The following is a 22,458-nucleotide window of genomic DNA, read 5'->3' as shown; positions in this document are numbered from 1 at the left end:
GTACCAAGTTACACAAATGAATACCAGTAGCACAACCCACACAAGTTGATCACTGACATGCTGAACCACAGTAAATATCACCTGCAAAACTTGGAATTATTGTTAGCAGTCTTGTTATGTTTATTACCATAATTGAAGGCTTATAAAGTGCATTTCTTTCTCTCCAAAAAGCCTTCAAGTGTTATTCTTTCTCACGATAAAGATGTGATTGCTCTGTAAGTTAGTAATTCAGGTCTGTTCTGAAATGGATATGACTTGTTCAGTGAAACACAAAAAATGATGGACCCAAGGCATGTCTTTTTTTCACTCAACATTCCACCTCATATCATCTTTGGTGGATTATCTTATTGGCAAGTAAAAGCTTCCATATGAAGGACAACAATTGACTTAAATGAAGAGGATCAACTAAAACAATTCACACCTCTCAGCTGTGCATCTTTCCCCCTCCCTCTTCTCTCTCTTTCTCTGACCTATGTCAGAAAGATATAAAATGTTTATAGTCAAACCAGACTAACTTTGTGCTTTGGGTATTGGCTGTACACCTCTGCTGTGCCACCGCAACTCTAGAGTGACTTGATCTGACCATGGGCAGCAAGGAGTGACCTGAGGGATTCACATGTCATGGGGTAGCACCACTGCACTGCCTATATGTGTTGCCAAGTATAGCAAAAAGTATGTAGCATTGTTCATCCATCTTCAAATCAAAAACAGTTCAATAAGTCATGCAGTTGTTGAATGTAAATGTGACAACAATGCAGGATGGGTGCAGGTGCAGCCAACACCCAAAGTACCAAGTTACTCTGGTTTGATTATACATAGTTAATTTCTCCATTATCACTGCTACTTGTGTCATATTTTTCACATTATTTGCAAACTTTACTACTATCATTTTCACTTTATTGCTTCATATTGTAAAATGTTGCAAAGTGCAAGGAAAAAACACTCATTGTCTTACAGAGATTAAGATTTTGGCAGAGAGCAGCAGTGTGATACGTGGGGAGTCATACCCATGTTTACAGTATGGAGAAGGAGGGGGGAGGGGAAAGAGGATTGGTAATACTCACAGAAATACTCAGGAACTTCAAACAGCACCACACCCTCAGGTTCTAACTAGGCTGTTTAGATAAGTATTGTACTCTATTATTGAGAGGGACAGGATAGCACAGAAGAAGGCTCTTCCCCATCTCCTGATCCCTCCAGCCGAAGTTGGAAGAAAGTGCCATGTATGGAAAATAAGATGGAATTTGATAGAAAAGTTAGAGAGTTGAGATCTATTTCTATCTCATACAATCTACTTACAATCCTAATATTTTGTCATAAAGGAGGAGGATGATCCTCATCTTTTGAGTCAATTGCTGCTGTTCACATGAAAGTGTTTACACGCTGATTGGTTAATCCTCCAAATATTAGAAGGGATAGAAGGTTGAATGGGAAAAAATGCATTCCTTGGGTCCATTGTTTTTGTGGTTCACTTTACCACTGTCCTCATCAGAGGATAGTTTGAAGGGAGTCAGTAAATCTTGAGGGAAGAAATGAGGTATTGGAAAGTTGATGTAGCTGAATGAGAGCACATTACTTGCAATGTGTCACATTGCTGACCAAATTCAGTAAAGTGCTAAGGCTGGTGTGATTGTGAAGCAGCATTGTCTTCATACGCTGGCTTTGATATGCACTAAATCTTCAAATGGAACTGAGCCTTGTTTTTTGCCACATATCTGATGTTTTAACTGGTATTGACTCATTGTACTAGGCCTGTCAAAAAAAAAAAAAAAAAAGTGGTGTGAAGGCTTACTTCAAGTTACACTGCACACTTTTTTGTTGCTGATGACTTTAGTTAATTTCTTTTTTTACTTAGTTGAAAGCTGCCTTGGTTCTACTCATTGATTTTTCCTACTTATCCATCTCTGTCTCTCCTTGTTAACTCACTCAGTCCGGGGAGCATCATCCAGGGGTTTGGCAATGGCAGAAGAGCCTCCACCTCTCCCTATTCTCTTTCTTATGCTTATTTAAAGCATCTTTCCTTATTAGTACTGCTTTAGCATGTAGGGTGCTGTGCTGAGGAATAGTATAAGGAATGTTTCCTAAAAAATGTTTCAAAATAAAGCAAAAACTTCTGCTAATTTAGGCCACAGATTTGATTTTTAATGCCAGGATTGACATTTTAAGAAGTAGAAAATATCAACTTAAAGATGAAGTTGTGCATGTGATGGATAGAATTAGAATAGGAGAGGACCCAAACTGGCAAGTAATCATTGTTCGCTAGCGGGTTTAATTCATGAGTATTTCAGCATCATCTTGCGGTACTGAGCAATCGTCTCTAAACACTATATTGTGATGTATCTATTGATTTATCTTGATTTTATGCCTTCCACTCTTTTTCTGTTGTTATTTTATTATGGTATTTCTTTATAGTTACTTTAGTTTGTACAATTAACATCATGATATAGAGATGTACCAAGTTCTTTAATTTTTAGAGACTTAATATAGCACAAAACCTTAATACACATTTCTCATCACTGCTGCACAGGTTAATGATTCACAAGGAAAGTGCACAGCTATTTTTGTTCAGTTTTGTTTATAAGAAAAACTGAAATACCTTGAGGGTGCTGCACTGCTTTCATCACCGTGTACTTTAGCTGTGTCTTGCCATAGCCTGAACATGGTGTGCCTTTAGAGTAAAAATAATTCATCAGGATTGTCATTGTCCAATAGCTCAGTCTCTATTAGGTCTCTGTGACGTTAAAAATGTCTGTGGAGAATGAATTGGTTGGCAATAGACAATCTCATTATCAGACTTTGATTTCTAAGTTATGAAAATAAACTCACTTACTGAGCTTCATATGTTTATGGTTTCTTGTGGTCTACTTTGTAGCCTAAAAGGAAAGAAAATATACTAACTTTGTGTTATCAACTGAGTAACAAAAGTAATTTTTGTCCCAGGGAAAGAGATGAAATAAAAAACATAATGGATTGTTATAACATTCATTTTACTATTAAGGCATTTATGCCATAGATGTGTTTAAAAATACTTAAGGTACTTTAATATATTGGTATGTGACAGAAGAATATAAGAAAATATATGATAACCAGTTGACCAACTTTTCTTGAAATATTACAATATCTGGTGAATCTGGCAACCACAACAGGAGTTTGAGTCCTTTCCTATTTACAATATCAACATTTGATATTTAAAGAATAATAACTTTTGTCTTAAGAGAAATTTCTGATTAGGAACCATTTTATGTACACATATATGAGCATCATGTAGCATAGCTGTCAATCCCTGGAAGTCCCAAAGAGTGAGAAGCAGGGGTCCAGAGGGTGCAGCCCCTGGTCAGATAACAACAAAACACAAGATAGATTTATGTAGAATGATTGCTGATTGGCTGAAGGAAAGCAGACGTTTTGTAACCCAAAAAATTAGGTTTAACAATTTCTCTCAGAAATTGTGATGTTAAAAAGAATATTTGGGAAATATTTGTAAAAATGCATGAGTTTTTAGAGGCAATGCATGTGAGATTGAGATGGAGATAAAATGTGTGAGTCTTACTCTTGATGCGTGAGAGTTGACAAGTATGATGTAGTGGGAGAGAGATAACAGTGTAATAATGCAACAGAGGAGGAAAGAAGAGTAGCTGAGTGGCTTTTCATTTCACTATGCATTTCATTCATCACTCAGACAAGGTATTCATTCTATCTTCCCATGTTCTTGTATTCACACGTGATGAGCATTTTGTGGCTCCTATTTAAGGTGCAAGATCTCACTGGTGCAGGGAAAGCCAGATCATCAGTCTTTCATAGAATTCACAGTAACATTCACATTGTAAATGGAATCATGCTTAACCTCTAAAGGGCAGATGGCATCTAAAGTTGATGCAATGAAGAGGGCATGTGGTGTCTCATGTTGGCCTACATTTAGTAGGCTTAATTTCAAACTTTCATGCAATTTTTTTAGTCTGTTAACTTCCCTCACAATGAATAGTAGACTGTGTGTCTTTTACATACAGTATATCCTCCCAGTCATGATGAATACAATTTTTTCTTACGCGTTATAAGTAACAGACAGCAATACTACTTCCTTTAGAATGTTTAGAAAATGATGGATTTAGGCATTCATGTGAATGAGGGACTGAAAAATACTGGTGAGGGAAGCAGATCTTAAAAGGAGGCTTTGGCCCCCAGCTACTGCTCCAGCCAGGCTGCTGCATGACACACAACCATCCAAACAGAGGCTGAGAAAGCACTGATATCACTTCACCACAGAGACACCACATCACCTGAAGAGTTTGAGTTTGTAAGAGATTGAGAAGTACACATTGATAGTGTACATTTGTTACATTTTAGGCAATTAATTGGTCAAGGGAGAGTTGAAAAGTTAGTTATGGAAAATGACTTATTTTTTGCTGAGTTGTCAAGACAAGCTCAATTTTGAGGGATGTCCATGAGAAATACATCCATCCTTTCAGGGGTTAAAACAGTCTGCTTTAAGGTAGATTCTAAAGCTATAGAATGATGGGTAATCAGAGTTACTGATAAATAGATTGAAACATTGAAGGGGTCACTTCAAAGAGGAAAGATTGACAGGATATAAAGAGTGTGACCAATTACTGACTAACAGAAGGTGCCGCAACACCACCATAATCTAATGTAATAGAAATGCATGACAGTATGATGTAGAGAGAAGTTAAGATATCCTTTCTAATGGCATCTGTACTCATCATATGGTTTGGTTTTGTGACTGTTTTGCTAATCTTGAAAGTTATGAATTATTAATCAAATACTTGGCATCATTTTCTTCAGTGTATTGGGGTGAAATTGCTCACTTATTGGTTCTACATGTCCACACTTCTATTTAGAATTCTAATAGTAGAAACTTTCAGAAAACGAAAGTCAGGGAGATTTTTCATTGATGTTGTCTGCATACCAAAGCTCATGTTCAGTAAGAGAGAGAGAGAGAGAGAGAGAGAGAGAGAGAGATGGGGGGAAGAGATCAAGAGGGCAGGGAACAACATTAATACACATGAGGATGGATGCAACAAAATAAGGAAATTTGTTGCTTGTGGTTTTAAGAACTACGAAGCATGTCATTAGATATTTTACTCTACAATTTAGGCCACTGATAGCATGAGGACACATTTGTTGAAAGTGTGAAGGAAATATTTGATAGGCAATTTTCATCATCTGTATCTTACACTTTTTGATAAGAGTAATGGCTGTGACAAGGCTCTCCAGGGCAACAGCCAACCATATTAGGAGAGGACACCTCATGGAAAGTGTATTGGGATGAATGTGACCTCAGTAAACCCAGATAATGTGGCTTTGTCACCATTATATTTGTAACACAGAGCATGATGGCTGGTTGGGCTGAGATGCCACAGTCTTTCAAAACCAAAGCCCACCTTAAGAGAGTCACACATATGCCATCTGTTTACCCGTGCTTACCCAAAGGGAAAACCTGTAGCAGATGGCAACCTTTCCCAAGCACAGAGACAAATCTGTGGATAAATGCAAAGGAGCAGAGGAGGAATTCCCCCTGGGTAGTTTGCCCATTTCTTCAACGACATTTCTGAGGTGGGGAACAACAGGCAGCTGGCAAAACTGCCGATTTTTGAGTTGCAGGACTAGTCCCTTTGGAGGTGCAAAATCTAGCTACTACTGGGATCCACACTTGATAGGATTCTAGTCTGTGGATGCCACCCATGATAACAGTCAATTAGTCATGCCCATGCATTTTATAAGCTGAATCTATTAACTAGCAGGATTAGTGTCCCTCCAATGACACCCTGGTTGTGGCAGAGAGCACAGAGGTTTGCACTCATTCTGCCAACCTGTGGGGGAGTGGCACTATACTCACACTATATACCCCCCAATCTCAAGGCCATTGCCCATTGGAATCACAGGAGCACTGAGGCCTGGCTTTACCCAGTGCAATTGTCATCCTGTAAAATGCTGGGGACACTTCTCATCCCTAAGTTGGTTAGTTGCACCAGAAACTAAGCCAATGCCACCAACAGTCTGTGATCTGCTGGGATAGAGAACCTGTTTGGCCAAACAGACTCTGGATCAGTAAAGCTGTTAAGGAACCAAACCAGCACAACTCCATTACTCTGCAGCCTATGATTCATGACAAAGGGAATAAGGTCCCACTCCCAGCTGTTCGCCAAGATGGGTAGCTGTTTAGTCGAGAGATTAATCCGGGCCCACAGGCAGACTACTATGTAACTAGACTTGAAAAGGGGATTCACATTGCAAGGGATGGTGGCACATCTTGTACAACATTTATATGAGCTCTCAGGCAAGACTGTCCCTTCACTCAAGATGGCTGAGTGCTCCTCACAACTGGATTTAATGTTTATGTTGGACAAATCCTGGCAAATCCTGATTGGTGGCACCAGTTGCTGGAACTGGCATCAGACAGTGGGATGTGTTCACATGCCAGTTACTAAATTGGAAATTCCCAACTTCTGTGAATCGTAACAGAACAACAAGTGGATTTTAACTACTTCAGACAAGTGAGCAGCCCTTGATGTTACTTTTGCCTTATTCAAGAAAAAGATAAACCATTATGTTCCTGGAGTACTCCTTGGTACATCAGAAGAAAGGAGAGTGTGTATTAGGTTGATGAGAGCTGTCTTGAGAAGATACCAGATTCTTGAATGAATGGATTCACAATGACTGACAAATTTCAGAACTTGCTGCAACTTGTTAAGATTTAGGGCTGAAGGGAAGTTCACATAGTTGTGGACTTGATGCTTTTGTCTTTGTGTTGTGCTTGAATTGATTGGCTTGGCAGTACCAATTTTCTTGGCCTGGCAACTGCCATCAGTTCCTGCCTTGAGACAAAAACACAGTGATCCATGTAAAGCTGGTGTAGAGGTTGCTGGTTTAATGGTTGCCATTACCTGTTCCAGCAACTTTTTTTCTAGAATTTGGACAGTGTCATCCTTGCTTTACTTTGTTGAGGGAGTTGAGCTTCATGCCAGTTGCTATTTTTATTGAAAGTTTGCTAACTACAAGAAGAAAATTGACACTGTACTCCTTAATCCCTGCAACAACAGTGAAGAAGAAAAGAAGATAGAAAAGATGCCATATGATGTTTTACAGGCATGCAACAGTGCCCTTTGGAAGGAACACCCACCACCTTTATGGGAGCATTTCATTGTGATTATTTGTCATTCATTGCCAGGAAAATGAAGTGTTGATTACGCAAAATTGATATTAGTATTTGAGATACAGTTATGACTTGTGAGCTGTGTTTTTTAGAAGCAGCATATGGATTGTATGTCTGGCTTTTGCCATAAAAATGTATGAAATGCTGAACATGAGTACAGGAAAACTAATCTAAACCATAAACAGTGCAATAATGTGATGGCCAAGAATCAGTTAGGAGAGTAATTCACTGATGTTATCAAATTTAAAATCACTATAATGAGATATTCCACTTGCACGCTCCCTCTACAATGCTTATTTAATCTCCAAGCTCTGTATTGCTGTGTATTATGGCCAGCATGCAATGCCACTGTATGCTTTATGTCCTCAAGAGAATTTTCCTCAGTAAGACTGGCCCACTCTACACGTAACCTATGTCCTTGCTTGCAGGCGAGTGTATGGGGGCAATTGTATTGTGGTGGTTGTATTAGCTATTGAATGCGAAAGAAAAAGACCAAAGTGGAGCGGGATAGATGAGATAAAACTCACTGGGTATCGTGATAGATGTACATTCATAAGAAATTTATAGATTTGCTCATGTCTCTATTTTCTATCTTTCATAATGTGCAAAGCACACTATTGCTAATGTTTAAATCCTTATGGAAGTGTAGTCATGAGTTGAATCATGCCTTGGTGTCACACTCTTTCAAAGTCTTAATTTGGCATATGCTCATTGCACATATTTGAGTGTACACGTGCACTGTCAAAATTCACATTGCAAATACATGAACTGTTGCACACTACTTTGTTGCCAGGCCTAACATGAAATCTTTATGTGTTTTTCAGATTTAACCCGTCCATGGTCGTTGACAAGATATCTCACGTAATACAGTACATTGGTTACATTAAGTTGTGATAAGATAACTCATCGTTTGGCACATTTCATTATTGATCATTATTATTATTATTATTATTATTATTATTATTATTATTATTATTATTATTATTTATTTATTTCATTTTTTTATGTATGAGGGGAACTGGCCAAGGGCAACAAAAATTGTGATTGAAAAAAAACAAGGCTCACTGAACAGGGTGAAATGAATGGGATAAATGTGTAGAAACCATCCTCTTAAATGAGTTTATGTCATAGGAAGGTGGAAAACAAAAGGATGCAAAGACTTCCAGACTTTGCCAAAGAAAGTGATGAGTGATTGAGAACATGTAATGGTTAACTCTTGCATTGGAGAGATGGACAGAGTAGGGCTGAGAGAAAAAAGAGAGTCTAGTCTGGGGAGACTGTGGGAGGAGGGGAGACATGCAGTTAGCAAGATCAGAAGAGCAACATTACGGCATTCAGAAAGAGACTGAAGACATTCAGACGGAGGAGAGGAACTCCTTGTCTGAAAAAAGCTTTTGATTCCATCCTATCTAATGTGACAGTAGTATAAGTGGAACTCATCCATATATGTAAAGCATATTTCTTACATGGATGGATAAGGCTCCTGTATAGATTGGGCATGAGAAAAACTGGCAGAGGTGACTTAGGGACATTTTTTGGTCCCCTTCACAGAAAGGGACCCTGAGGCTGGTGTAGGAGTCACCATATCTTATTTTGAATTTTGAGTGAAGGGTGTGTGTGTGTGTGTGTGTGTGTGTGTGTGTGTGTGTGTGTGTGTGTGTGTATATAGCTTTTGTGTGCATATAGTTTTTTTTTTGAAGGAAGATGTCTTTAGACTACTCTTGTGTATTGTGACACAAAGGGAAACCTTGTGAGGCCACACTGACTTTAATGATAAGTTCACAGCATCCCGTGATCCAGTGCTTTTGACCCCACTGGAAGTAATTATTGTTGCGGCAGGTGTCTACTACTACTGTGTTTGGGTGTGTCATAAAATGATCAGGTAACACTTAATTCCATGACTTCATAATGCAGACCCAAGTCAGTGTGTGTCTGCTTGGAGAACAGCAGAATCACTGGTAAAGATGAATGAATGTTTCTACGTTGATGCTGGCTGTGATTGTGTTCTCCAGCACCTTCATAGTAATGTCATTATCAAGGTTATTCTGTTTTACATGTTGAAAGTTACACAAAAAGTATAATAAATGAATTTTTTATGTGCATCTGGTATTGAATAACACAGTTTAGTGGATTGAAAGCAATACTAGTCATGAGTAACAGCTGGAGGAATGAGATGACAGGGATGAGTCAACAGTTATGATACTTTTATAAAGTTGTCCTCCTGACATATTTTAAGAGCTAAGAGAGATAGCTTTGTGTTTGTTTATGTACATATTCATACTTGATATATTTTATTTATTTGGTATATTGAAATAAACTATTCAAATTTTTTTCTGCAGTTTCATTTACCTGAATACATGATATATATTTAGTTTTATCCAATGTGCCAAAAACCTAATGAGCAAATGGAGCAACATCAATTTCAAGAATGTCTGGCACTGGAGTAGACTTGTGTTACGCTCAGGGTGTATTCAGATGGCTTGACCACAAAGTAACCTTTATCATCATATCCACCACATCTGCAACATGCTAGGAAACAACACATTTTGGTTTTAAATGAATACATTCTCAATATTAATGAAGCTAATTAGATTTGAAATTACTCAGATACTGAGGGATAGCTTTGTAAAGAATGTATTCCAAGTCATTCTAACCTTTTGTGGCTGCACTAGCAGCATATTTTTTAGATGGAACAGGTGGGGAGGGGATGCTGACCAACAGCATTTAGTGTTAGATTGTGTCTTATTGAATGTATATTGTGAAAGAATAGTGTGTGTTGCTGGAAACTTTATTGAGATGACGATCATCATCATGACCAATCTTCCTTCTCTTCTTTTTCTTCTTTATCTTTTTTCAGCTGACATGATTCAACCTGAGAATAAGATACTCTTCAAAAGCTCAGGAGTAATAAGCTGTATGCCACTCCTAGGATGGCTGATGATGATTTGGCTGGGCAGCATTTCATAGCTGCACCCTGTACAGGGAATACAGAATGGAAGGGCACAAGCCTAGCTTGTCTCCACCAAACTGTGCACTCAAACAGGACACTTCAGTAAGAGCCAAGCTTTCTAACTACCATGACATTCTGAAGCTGGTTTATAATCATGTTTACCAACTGAAATGTAGCTGCTGAGGATGGAAGTGAGAATGAATGCAGTGTGAAAGAGGACCTGAAAGATGAAGGAGCATGGATAAGTTGTGATAAGGATTGCAGTCAAAAGGATAAAGAAAGACTATTTACTATCTTTTATATGTAAAATAATGTATTTCCCTAATCAAATTACCCAGAATTTGTTTCAAGCTGATGTTTTTCCATATTCATCAGCATCATATAAAAGGACAATAGATCAGTAACAATGGTCCTTCCTGAAATCTAAACTCTTGTTGATATTTGATAATTATCTCAGGAATGTTGCAAGATTCAAGAAGTTTCATCTTATTTTTTGCAAATGAACTTCAGAATAGCATCAAGAATTTGTGATATATTTCAGAAATACTTGACAATGAGCAGTATTCCTCAGATATGTTTTCTTGCATTTGACAAAAGTTGTTTGACATGACAATGGTATACATATCCTACATCATGCTTAATAGTTTGTAAGTATTGATATGATGAATAAAATAGAAACCTAATAGAAAGGGCAGAAAACCTCCAAATCATTGATAGCTTAGTGGCTCCAGGAATGGCATAGATATTCTGACAGTGCAGCTTGGATTAAAATTAATTTTTGTTGAAGTAATACCAGACAACTCAATATTCATCACTGATGGTTGATAATACTGCTCTGAATTTTAACTCCACATTTATTACTGATGGTTGATGATACTGCACTGCACTTTTCATTTAAACAGTTAATAGTGCCATTACAAAGACCCAGTCAAATTACACAAGTAGTCTGGCCATCTTGGTTGACATATACATGGCATATATTACACTTTGTTGGTGCACACTAACTGCAGTCTCAGACACTCATTTACACCTCTTGAATTCCTGGATGTGTGTGGTGTGTTAGCAGGGTGTAATCTGTACTACCTGATTTCACAAGAGACTGTAACACTTCAAAAAGGGGCAAAGGTTACTCTTCATCCTGGCCATGACATGAGTTGGTGTGGGTGGGGGCAGCAAGCATAGTGGTGCCAGGTCTATCATGTGTTGCCTTGTGCATGGCTAAGTGGAGCTGCTGCTGTGTAGCCTGAAGCTGTATCATCCTAAAAAATCTGGTCTTAATTCTGTTGAGCTAGCCCAGATAGGACAGTAGCCAGGAGTACCATGTGAGTGGTGTGAACTCCATCACAGGGCAGACCTGGGCTCTGTAGAGGGACAGGATCCCCTGGGTGTTGAGTACACTATCCTGGCAACTTTCCTCACATGGCTGGTGAAGGTGAAAGAGATGGCAGGGGTTCAGAGAAATTAAGTGATTAATTGGGTTATCACTGATATTTTATTCCAATTAATGATGCAGGATTTTTCTTTTTTTAATAGGAAGTTGATTTAACTTTTTCAGGGCTACAAAAATATTTAAGTGACTATGTAATGCAAAAGTAATTTTCCAACAAGTTATAAGTGATTGTGGGCAGCAGTGTGGAGCAGGGAATGACTTAGTGATGTGATGTGATCAGCTGTTGAGTAACTGCTCTAGAATTTAACTTGTGCTTTTGTTTGATTTGTATCAGGCATTGTGCTTACCCATTTTATGAGCACTTTTGTAGCATAATAGTGTACTAAAGACTAAACTTTTCACTGATTTCTTGTCCTTGATGTTTAGTATGCTAATAAATATTAAGTCTTTAATTTCTTGTATGTGCAAAATGAATGTGATCTGCAATTGAGTTTAGTTGTCATTCAAAGCCATGCAAGGAAAAAAGTAACTAATTATTGTATATTGTTAAAATTGATAAAGTAAAAGAAAATAATAGATGTCAGTGAGGGTTTTTGTATGGAAGTTATTTCAAGTGCTTGAAATATTCATGGACATTTATGAATGCAGAAAATGTACGGCCTGGCTGCCTGGAAGAGTTGGGTGACCACAAAGAATGCTGAGCTGGCTGGAGTGTCATCCTCCCGGAACATGAAGATGATCTGTGATGACCTTCTCTCCATGAACTGTGAGGAGCTGAACTATGCACTCTGTCTCTTCCTCAAGGATCTAAGAAAAAAGAATGGAGAACTGTACCAGCCAGACACTGTCTTCTATCTTCTGCTTGGTGAGTACTGTGCTGAAAGACAAGGGTATTCAAACAGCTGCAGGCATTGCAGTATTTACTTGGCTATTTGATTTCTTTACACAACAGTTTTACAATATTAAAGAAGAAACAGGTTTTATCATTTGCTGGAGAGAATGTGAATACTTGTTGTCTTTGTGTGACTGGAAGTTTAAAGGTCCAACAAGATCATTATTGTCTTGATGTCTGAGGCATTGTACCTTGTGTGTACTTCTTTATAAGGGTTCAGTCCTTGTCAAGGATCCTTCTCATGGCTAAAAGCTTATCTGGCATTCAGGTGAATTTTCTATGATACTCGAAAGGGAGTATGATGTGTGTATAGTTTAATGTAGGTGAAAAGTAAAGTTCAAGCTTATATATATATATATATATATATATATATATATATATATATATATATATATATATATATATATATATATATATATATATATATATATATATATATATATATATATGTGTGTGTGTGTGTGTGTGTGTGTGTGTGTGTAAAGTTTGGATATGTAAAGTTTGGATAATGTGTGAAATGCTATCCATTACATATTAAGAGGTGATAACATAAATCTCTTTTCTGAACATTCACACTTGGGTCTAGACTAAAGAGCTGAACTAGTTGGGTGTGTCTCACTACATGATTGGTAAACATTTGATTACATAGATGTTTGTAAATTCATTAAATAGCTGACTGGCCATAATACCTTTTTGCAGGTATTCAGCAACACCTCTTTGACAGTGCAAGAACAGACTGCATATTTATGGACTTAGGTTTTGAGAAGTTCACCAACAGTTTTGATGAGATAACAAGAACCTTCGTAAGCCAGTCATTGCCATCAGGTAAGTCCTGCTCCACCCTTCACACTGCACCACCATTGTCTTCAAGTCTTCCTCTCATTAGTTATTTACTTTGTCTTTTTATTAGTTCTTAAACACTTACTATTAAACTAAGCATTTCATTGTTTGGACTTTCCTTTGTGCACACTGAATCTGTTAGGTTTGTTTGGTTTCTCCAATATATTGAATCTTATAGTTTGGATTTGTGAAAGTATAAATAAATTGAGTGTAAGGATAATATTTTTTTAGTGTGATGTTGAGTCTTATTCTATTACTGTAGCCAAGATGACCATAGTAAGGTAGTTTAATGTATTTTTTTAATGTTTAGTCTGAATGTTATTGTTTGGGCAATTGCTAAATTTGCATTTTAGAACACACACACACACACACACACACACACACACACACACACACACACACACACACACACACACACACACACACACACACACACACACACACACACACACACACACACATGGTAAAGGCACTAAAGGAAAATGAGTTTGTGGTGAGAGATATCGCTGAAAAGAAAAAATGTGTGATCATAATAGGATTGAGGGAGGAAACTAACAGGAACTGGCAGGACAGGAGGGATAAGGAAAATGACAAGATTAGGTCTTTACTGAACAAGATCTCTGTGGAAGAAGAGGACCTATATGCTGAGGTAGAAGAAAGTGTGAGATTGGGAGCTTTTGAGGAAGGCAAGAATAGACCATTAAAATTGAAATTAAAGTCTCAGGTGGCAGCGGAGGCCTTGTTGAGGAGGGCTTGGAAACTTAAGGACTCTGAGGAAACCAAAACAATTTACATAAGAAGAAATATGTCACAAGATGAGAGAATGAAGATGAAGGAGCTAGTATCTGAAGTGAAGGAGAGGAATGACGAAAGAACAGAGGAGGAAAAGATCAATTTTTTTTGGAGGATGAGAAATGGGAGGCTAAAGAAGTGGTGGATAAAACAGACGGAATAGGCATTACATGGAAGAACGAGACTAGGAATGGAATAAAAGTGACTTACACGAACATAGATGGATTTCTGTCTAAGAGGCTAGAATGTATGGATTACCTAAGAAATAACGAACCGGACATAATGTGTGTAGTGGAAACAAAGCTAAGGCCCGAAATAAAGCTAGACTGGTTTGTTGTAAAACACTACAAAGTATGGAGAAATGATAGAAAAAATAAAGGTGGTGGTGGTATAATGGTTCTTACTAAGGAAGATCTGATAGTGAAGGAGGTGAACTATAGTAAGAGAAATGAGGAAGTGATAAGTATGCTTATAACAGATGGCAAGAGGGACATTAATATTATAACAGTATACATACCACCCAGAACCAGTGCTTGGGAATATGAACAGTACCAAATGGTGATGAGAAATACTCTAGACAGAATGAAGCAAGAACTCATCAGAAAGGATAGAGTGATGATAGTTGGAGACTTTAATTGCAAAGAAATAGTGTGGGAAGACTACGAAGTGGTGAATGGTGGTGAGTGGGCAGAAGAATTGTTAAAGGTAGCAACAAATAACTTGATGGCACAGTGGGTGAGATCACCAACAAGGTGCAGGGGACAAGATGTTGCAGCAAGGTTGGATTTGGTATTTACCAGGGGAATCTCTCTAAAAGAGGAAATTGAACATGAAAGTCCCTTGGGGAAAAGCGATCATGATGTCCTAAGCTTTGAGCTGGATACAGAATTAAGCATGAATAAGATTGTGGAACCCAGGGAGGAAAAATTAAATTATACTAGGGCAAATTATAATTTTTTATGAAATTGACTGGTCCGTGGTATACCAGGAAAGAGATATGCAATTGAAGTATGATAAATTTATGGATTTGTATAACTCTGCTGTGAAAAAGTTTGTGCCATATTACAGGAAGGGGACTTTAAATAATAAACAGTGGTTTAATAGAAATTGTGAAGAAGCAAAATAGAACAAAGAAAAGGCATGGAAGAAACTTAAGAAAAGCAGTGATGTATTATCAAGGGAAGGCTACAAAACAGCAAGGAATAGATATGGTGAAGTAAGGAGAACAGCACAGAAGGAATATGAACAGAGGGTGGTGGAAAACTGTGATAGTGACCCAAAATGTTTTACAAATTCATAAATGGAAAACTAAATAAAAGGGAGGCAATAGAAAAGGTAAAAACGGGAAGAAGTATATGAAGATGCTGGAGAGATAGCTGAAATTTTGAACGACAACTTTTGCAAAGTGTTTACAAAGGAGGAGCATTTTATGGGAGGAAGGCCTACAGAAATAAAGCAAATGCAGGACATCATGGTTACTAAGGAAGATGTAAGGAAAATTATAAGCAATCTGGATATTAATAAATCAATGGGGCCTGATGGCATATCTGGGAGGTTGCTAAAAGAATGTAAGGATCAATTGTTGAACCCCATATTTGATATTGTGGAAACCTCCATACGAACAGGATTAGTCCCGAAAGAGTGGAAAAGAGCTGACATTGTGCCTATATATAAGAATGGTAGTAGAATGGAACCGCTAAATTATAGACCAGTATCGTTGACTAGTATATTGTGCAAGGTATGTGAAGAAGTAATTAAAGCTAAGTGGAGTGAGTATCTAGAAAGTGAAAACATTCTGAGTGAAAGGCAGTTTGGTTTCAGAAAAGGAAGATCGTGTGTATCCAATTTATTATGTTTTTATTCAAGAGTGACTGACATACTGCAACATAGAGAGGGATGGGTGGATGCTATCTACCTGGACTTGAGAAAGGCCTTTGATAAAGTACCACACAATAGACTGATGTGGAAACTAAAGATGACTGGAGGAGTAAATGATAAACTAGCAAAATGGATGGAAAATTACTTAATGGGAAGAGAAATGAGAACAGTGGTGAGAGGAAAGAAGTCCGAGTGGAAGAAGGTAACCAGTGGAGTTCCACAAGGGTCAGTGCTGGGTCCCATCATGTTTTTGATTTATGTTAATGATATGCCAGTAGGAATTGACAGTTATATGAACATGTTTGCGGACGATACTAAAATTATGAGGAGAGTAAAGAATGTGGAAGATTGTAACAAGTTACAGGAAGATCTTGATAAAATATATGAGTGGAGTAAAGAGTGGCAGATGGAATTTAATATAGACAAGACCCATGTTATGAAAATGGGAAGAAGTAGATACAGACCAAACTGGGATTACAGACTGGGTGATGAGAAAATTAAAGAGACCAATGAGGAGAAAGACTTAGAGTAACCTTGCAAAACACTTTGTCACCGGAGAAACACATTAACAAGATTTTTTGGAAAACATACAACATGCTTCAAAATATTGGCCTTGCATTCCACTACCTAGATGAAGGAATGATGAAGAAGATATTATGTACCTTAATAAGACCCCAGCTAGAATATGCAGCATGTGTCTGGTCACCGCATATGAAGAAAAATGTGAAGAAGGTAGAAAGGGTACAGAGGCTGGCAACAAGGATGGTACCAGGACTCAGGGAGTTAGACTATGAGGAAAGACTGAGGAAGCTGGGGCTGACCACATTAGAAGAGAGAAGAACAAGAGGAGACATGATAACTATGTATAAATTGGTGAACAAGATTGACATACTGGATAGAGAGTTGATAAAGGTGACCACAAGTAATTATCTCCGAGGACATGGAAAAAAGCTAATAAAGGACATCTGTCTAAATGACGTGAGAAAATACAGTTTCCCGCATCGTAGCATTGATAAGTGGAATAAACTGAGCAGTCATGTCGTTGACGCGGTGTGTGTCAATCAGATGAAAGAGAGATATGACAGGAATGGACAAGGAGACAGGACACAGAGAGCTTAGCTCGGGCCCTGTAATACACAAATAGGTAAATACAAATAGGTAAATACACACACACACACACACACACAGTGGGAAAGTTACAAAAGAGCAAGAAATGAATATGTGTTGATTAGAAGAGAAGAAAGAAAGAAACAAGAAAAGGATATAATTGATAAATGTAAAGACCAACCAAGGCTTTTTTACAGACATGTGAACAACAACATCAAAAATAGAGAAAGTATTGAAAGTTTAGAAGTAAATGGAGTATGCAGTGAAGATCCCAGGAAATGGCAGAGGCTATGAATGGATGCTTTGGAAGGTATTCACAAAGGAGACTGCTTTTGACAAACCACTGGTAATGGAACAGAAAGGGATTATGAAGGAGTTTCAAGTAACTGTGGAGGAGATCAAGAATATGATGGGGAGTTTAGAAGTGAGAAAAGCTGTGGGACCTGATGGGGTATCAGGATGGATTTTAAGAGAATGCAGGAGCAACTGGCAGAAAAAGTTTGTGAAGTAATTGATGCCTCATTAAGGGAAGGTGTAGTGAAGACTGGAAAAGAGCTAACATTGTCCCAATCTATAAATCAGGTAACAAGAGAGACCCATTGAACTATAGACCAGTGTCACTTACAAGTGTGGTAGCTAAGATGTGTGAGAGGGTGGTGAAGAATAGATGGACAGACTTCTTGGAGAAAAATGACATACTTTGTGAGTGTCAATTTGGTTTTAGAAAAGGGCGTTCATGCACGACAAACCTGATATGTTACTATTCGAGGGTGATAGATGTAATACAGGAAAGAGATGGTTGGGCTGATGGAATATATCTGGATTTAAAAAAGGCCTTTGATAAGGTACCACACAGGAGACTGATCTGGAAACTTGAAATGGTAGGAGGAGTGCATGGCAGTTTACTAAAATGGATGGAAGACTTTTAGTAGGAAGAGAAATGAGAACAATAATTAAGGACAGACCATCAGAATGGGGCTTGGTGGAGAGTGGAGTTCCACAGGGATCAGTGTTGGCACCAGTAATGTTCGGTCTACATAAATGACATGGTGGATGGGGTGTCCAGTTATGTGAGCCTATTTGCAGACGATGCAAAATTGTTAAGAAAAGTGAGATGTGACAAAGATTGCGAACTACTCCAGGAAGACTTGGACAGAATATGGAAATGGAGCTGTACATGGCAAATGGAGTTCAACACGACAAAATGCAAGAAAATAGAGTTTGGCAAGAGTGAAAGAAGAATCAGGAGTATGTACAAGATAGGAAATGAAGACATAAAACCAGTCATGAAGAAAAAGACCTTGGGGTGACAATTACCAATGACCTATCGCCAGAGAGACATATAAACAAAATAATTGGAGAAGTATTGAACTTATTGAGGAACATAAGAGTGGCGTCAGATATTTAGATGAAGAAATGATGAAGAAAATAATTACTGCAATGATAAGACCGAGGCTTGAATATGCAACAATACAGTGGGCTCCGAACTTAAAGAAACACATAAGGAAACTAGAGAAAGTACAGAGGGCTGCAACAAAAATGGTGCCTGACTTAAGAGATTTGACTTATGAAGACAGACTGAAAAGAATGCAACTTGACCCTGGAAAACAGAAGAGAAAGGGGAGACCTGATAGCAATATACAGAGTGATGATTGGCATGGAAAAATGGATAGGGAAGATCTGTGTATGTGGAATGAAAGAATGTCGAGAGGGCATGGGAAAAACTAAAATGGCCACTTATAGGAGAGATGTGAAAAATATAGCTTCCTCATAGAAGGGTGGAAGCATGGAATAGTTTAGACGTGGAAGTGGTCAACGCAAGGAATATTCATGATTTTAAGAAAAAGCTGGACGTTAATAGATATGGAGACGGGACAACACGAGCATAGCTCTTTTCCCGTATGTTACAATTAGGTAAATACAATTAGGTAAATACACACACACACACACACACACACACACACACACACACACACACACACACACACACACACACACACACTAGAACTAGATGAGGAAAAGGCAATGGGACCGGATGAAGTCTCAGGCAGAATACTGAAAGAATGTAGGGAAGAACTAGCAAGTCCAATATACAACATCATAAAATGCTCAATTGAAAATGGAACAGTGCCAATGGAGTGGAAAAGAGCTGAGGTGGTTCCCATATATAAGAGCAGAAGGAAGGAAGAACCTTTAAATTACAGACCGGTATCACTAACTAATGTAATATGCAAGATGTGTGAAAAAGTAATAAAGAAGCAATGGATTGAGTTTCTTGAAGACAACAAAATATTATCAAATAGCCAATTTGGTTTTAGAAAAGGTTGGTCATGTGTAACAAATTTATTGAGTTTCTACTCTAGAATAGTTGATAAAGTACAAGAGAGAGGGATGGGTTGACTGTATTTATTTAGATCTAAAAAGGCTTTGATAAAGTGCCACATGAAAGATTACTATGGAAGTTAGAGGAGAAGGGTGGCTTAAAAGGAAGCACATTGAGATGGATGAAGAATTACTTAAGGGGAGAGAAATAAGGACAGAGTTAAAGATATGAAGTCCAAGTGGAGAACAGTAGACAGCGGAGTGCCACAGGGTCAGTATTGGCACCAATACTTTTTCTGATATATAAATGACATGCCAGAGGAGTGAACAGCTACATAAATCTGTTTATGGACGATGCAAACTGTGCAGAGTCATTAAACAAAAGAGGATTGTGAAATACTACAGGAAGACTTAAACAAGATCTGGAAATGGAGCAAAAAATGGGAGATGGAATTCAATGTGGACAAAAGTCATGTCATGGAAATGGGAAAAAGTGAAAGACGACCAGTGGGAATCTATAAAATGGGAGATGGAGTAGAACTAGAAAAAGTAAAAAAGGAAAAGGACTTGGGAGTGACAATGGAAGAAAATAATCAACCGGTAAGCCATATTGATAGAATTTTCAGAGAGACGTATAATTTGCTAAGGAATATTGGAGTAGCATTTCACTATATGGACAAGGAAATAATGAAGAAATTGATAAGTACTAAAATAAGACCTAGATTGGAATATGCAGGAGTTGTGGACTCACAAAAAAGAAACACATAAGAAAATTAGAGAGACTACAAAAAATGGCTACAAGAATGGTTCCAGAATTTAAAGGGATGATTATGAGGAGAGACTAAAGGCTATGGATCTACCAACCTTGGAGCAGAGAAGAGAGAGAGGGGATCTGATACAAGTTTATAAATTGATTAATGGAATGGATGAAGTGGATAATGAGAAACTGATCCTGAGAGAAGAATATGACTTTAGAAGCACAAGATCGCATAGTAAGAAACTAAGGAAGGGACGATGTCTGAGAGATGTTAAAAATTTAGTTTCCTGCAAAGATGTGTTGAGACTTGGAACAGTTTGAGTGAGGAAGTGGTGTCAGCAAAGAGTGTACATAGTTTTAAAAAAAAATTGGATAAGTGTAGATATGGAGACAGGGCCACACGAGCATAAAGCCCAGGCCCTGTAAAACTACAACTAGGTAAATACAACTAGGTACACACACACACACACACACACACACACACACACACACACACACACACACACACACACACACACACACACACACACACACACACAGGTAGGTAATACACACACACACAGACGAGACGCGGTAGAGGAAGGAGAATAGTCGCTCCGAGAATCAGCTGATCTTCACTACCTTTGTTTGGGTTTACAGTGGCCTGGGCGATAAGTGTGGACTCATTTTTTTTTTCATGAATACAGTGTTAAATAATAATGAGTGAGAAAGATATTCCATCTAAATGCAGGTATGTGACAAGGAAAGAATGAAAGCTGATGATGACAATGTTGGTGAGGAGGAGGAGAATTTGAAGGCTTTGATACGGCGCAAACTTCACTATTTGATAGAGTCTTAACTATCGAACGTAAATTAGATAAATTGATAAAGGAGAGTATGGGAATGAAAGAGAATGAAGAACAGGATAAAGAGCTCCAGAAATTGAAAGAAAGGATAAAAGAGTGGAAGAAAACGAAACTAGGCTAAGAACCGAAAATGAAGAATTAAAAGTCCAAATAGCGAACTATAAGAAATTGATGGAAGAAGGACTCGGTAAAGCCAAGAAAGAAAAAGAAAAGCTAAAAGATCTAGTTAACAAAGAAGAAGAAAGAGTACAAGACGTGATTAAAAAAGAAGTACAAGCATGGAGAATCCAAGATAAGAAAGACAAGGAATCATTTCAAGAAGTATTTCAAGAACAGTTAAAAGAAAGAGATGAAAATATGACAAGCAAAATGATAGGAGTCCTCAAGAAAAAAGAAAATTTAGTAAGAGAAATTGCAGAAAAAAAGAAGAGTGTAATTATTTTTGGATTGAAAGAAAAAATGTTAAATATAGACCAAGAAGGGAAAAAGACGAAATGAAATCAGTAAAAGACCTACTAAAATATCTGAATGATGAGGATAGACAGAACTTAGAAGAGGAAGTAGAAGAAATCCATAGAATGGGACCATATCAAGAAGGAACAGTGAGACCAATTAAGATATTACTAAAATCACAAGCAGCAGCAGAAGAAGTACTATACAGAAAAACGAAACTCAGAGAAACAGAAGGTTGCAAAGATATATATATATAAAGAAAAATAGAAACGAGGAGGAAAGGAAGAGACACAATGAACTGGTGGCAGAAGCAAGAGAAAAAATAATGAAAGGTCAGAGGAGGAGAAGAAGGCATTTTTGGAGAATTATAGGAGACAGGATAAGGAAATGGTATATAAAAAGAAAGAAGAGAAAAGAATGGAGCAAGTTTAACTAAAAATGATAAGAACAAGAGATTAAAATGATGTATACAAACATAGATGGGATTTTATCTAGTAAATTAGAATTAAGAGATTACATAAAGAAAGAAGAACCAGATATTGTATGCCTGGTGGAAACAAAGTTAAATGAGGCAATAAAAATAGACATAGATAAAAAGTATAATATATGGAGGAGAGACAGAGTGGGTAAAGGAGGAGGAGGAGTCATGATGATGTTAAGGAAGGAGATAGTGGTAAATCAAGTGGAGTTTGGGAAGGAAAATCAGAAATACTGTATGTTAAGATGCATATTAACAAAAAGGAGTTAACAATCATTGGAACATATGTGCCACCAAAACAAACTCATGGACTAACCAAGAATATAGAGACATGATAGATGACACAATAAGGAGTCTTACAAGAATCATTAAGGAAAGGAGAAAAGTGATATTGGTAGGAGATTTCAACTGTAAGGAGGTAGACTGGGAAAATTATGAAAGTGGTATGGGGGAAGATGCCTGGGGAAATAGATTCCTGAACCTAATGATAGATAATTTGATGGTCCAAAGAGTAAAGGAAAACACAAGATTCAGAGGAAACGATGAGCCGGCAAGATTAGACCTAGTTTTTACAAGGGATATA

General features: G+C 37.7%; 1 protein-coding gene across 10 annotated transcripts in view; it reads left to right on the top strand.

Annotated features, from left to right (window-relative positions):
* The window catches only part of LOC123520663 (zinc finger MYM-type protein 3-like), a 52,005-nt gene that overhangs the window by 18,856 nt on the left and 10,691 nt on the right, over positions 1-22,458 (top strand). For 6 of the 10 annotated variants that reach the window (XM_045283168.1, XM_045283167.1, XM_045283169.1 and 3 more), the window contains 2 exons: positions 12,160-12,376; positions 13,103-13,228. In XM_045283168.1, the coding sequence (XP_045139103.1) occupies positions 12,160-12,376; positions 13,103-13,228 (343 nt within the window). Of the gene's footprint in view, positions 1-567; positions 1,756-7,995; positions 9,502-10,028; positions 10,138-12,159; positions 12,377-13,102; positions 13,229-22,458 lie in introns of those variants that run through there. The other 4 variants (XR_006679330.1, XM_045283173.1, XM_045283174.1 and 1 more) reach the window with 4 other exon arrangements.

Source organism: Portunus trituberculatus, chromosome 47 (genome assembly GCF_017591435.1).
Source record: "Portunus trituberculatus isolate SZX2019 chromosome 47, ASM1759143v1, whole genome shotgun sequence".
NCBI classification, from domain to species: domain Eukaryota; kingdom Metazoa; phylum Arthropoda; class Malacostraca; order Decapoda; family Portunidae; genus Portunus; species Portunus trituberculatus.
The sequence above is the reverse complement of the archived record's forward strand: the minus strand, read 5'-3'. Positions and strand labels throughout refer to the sequence as shown.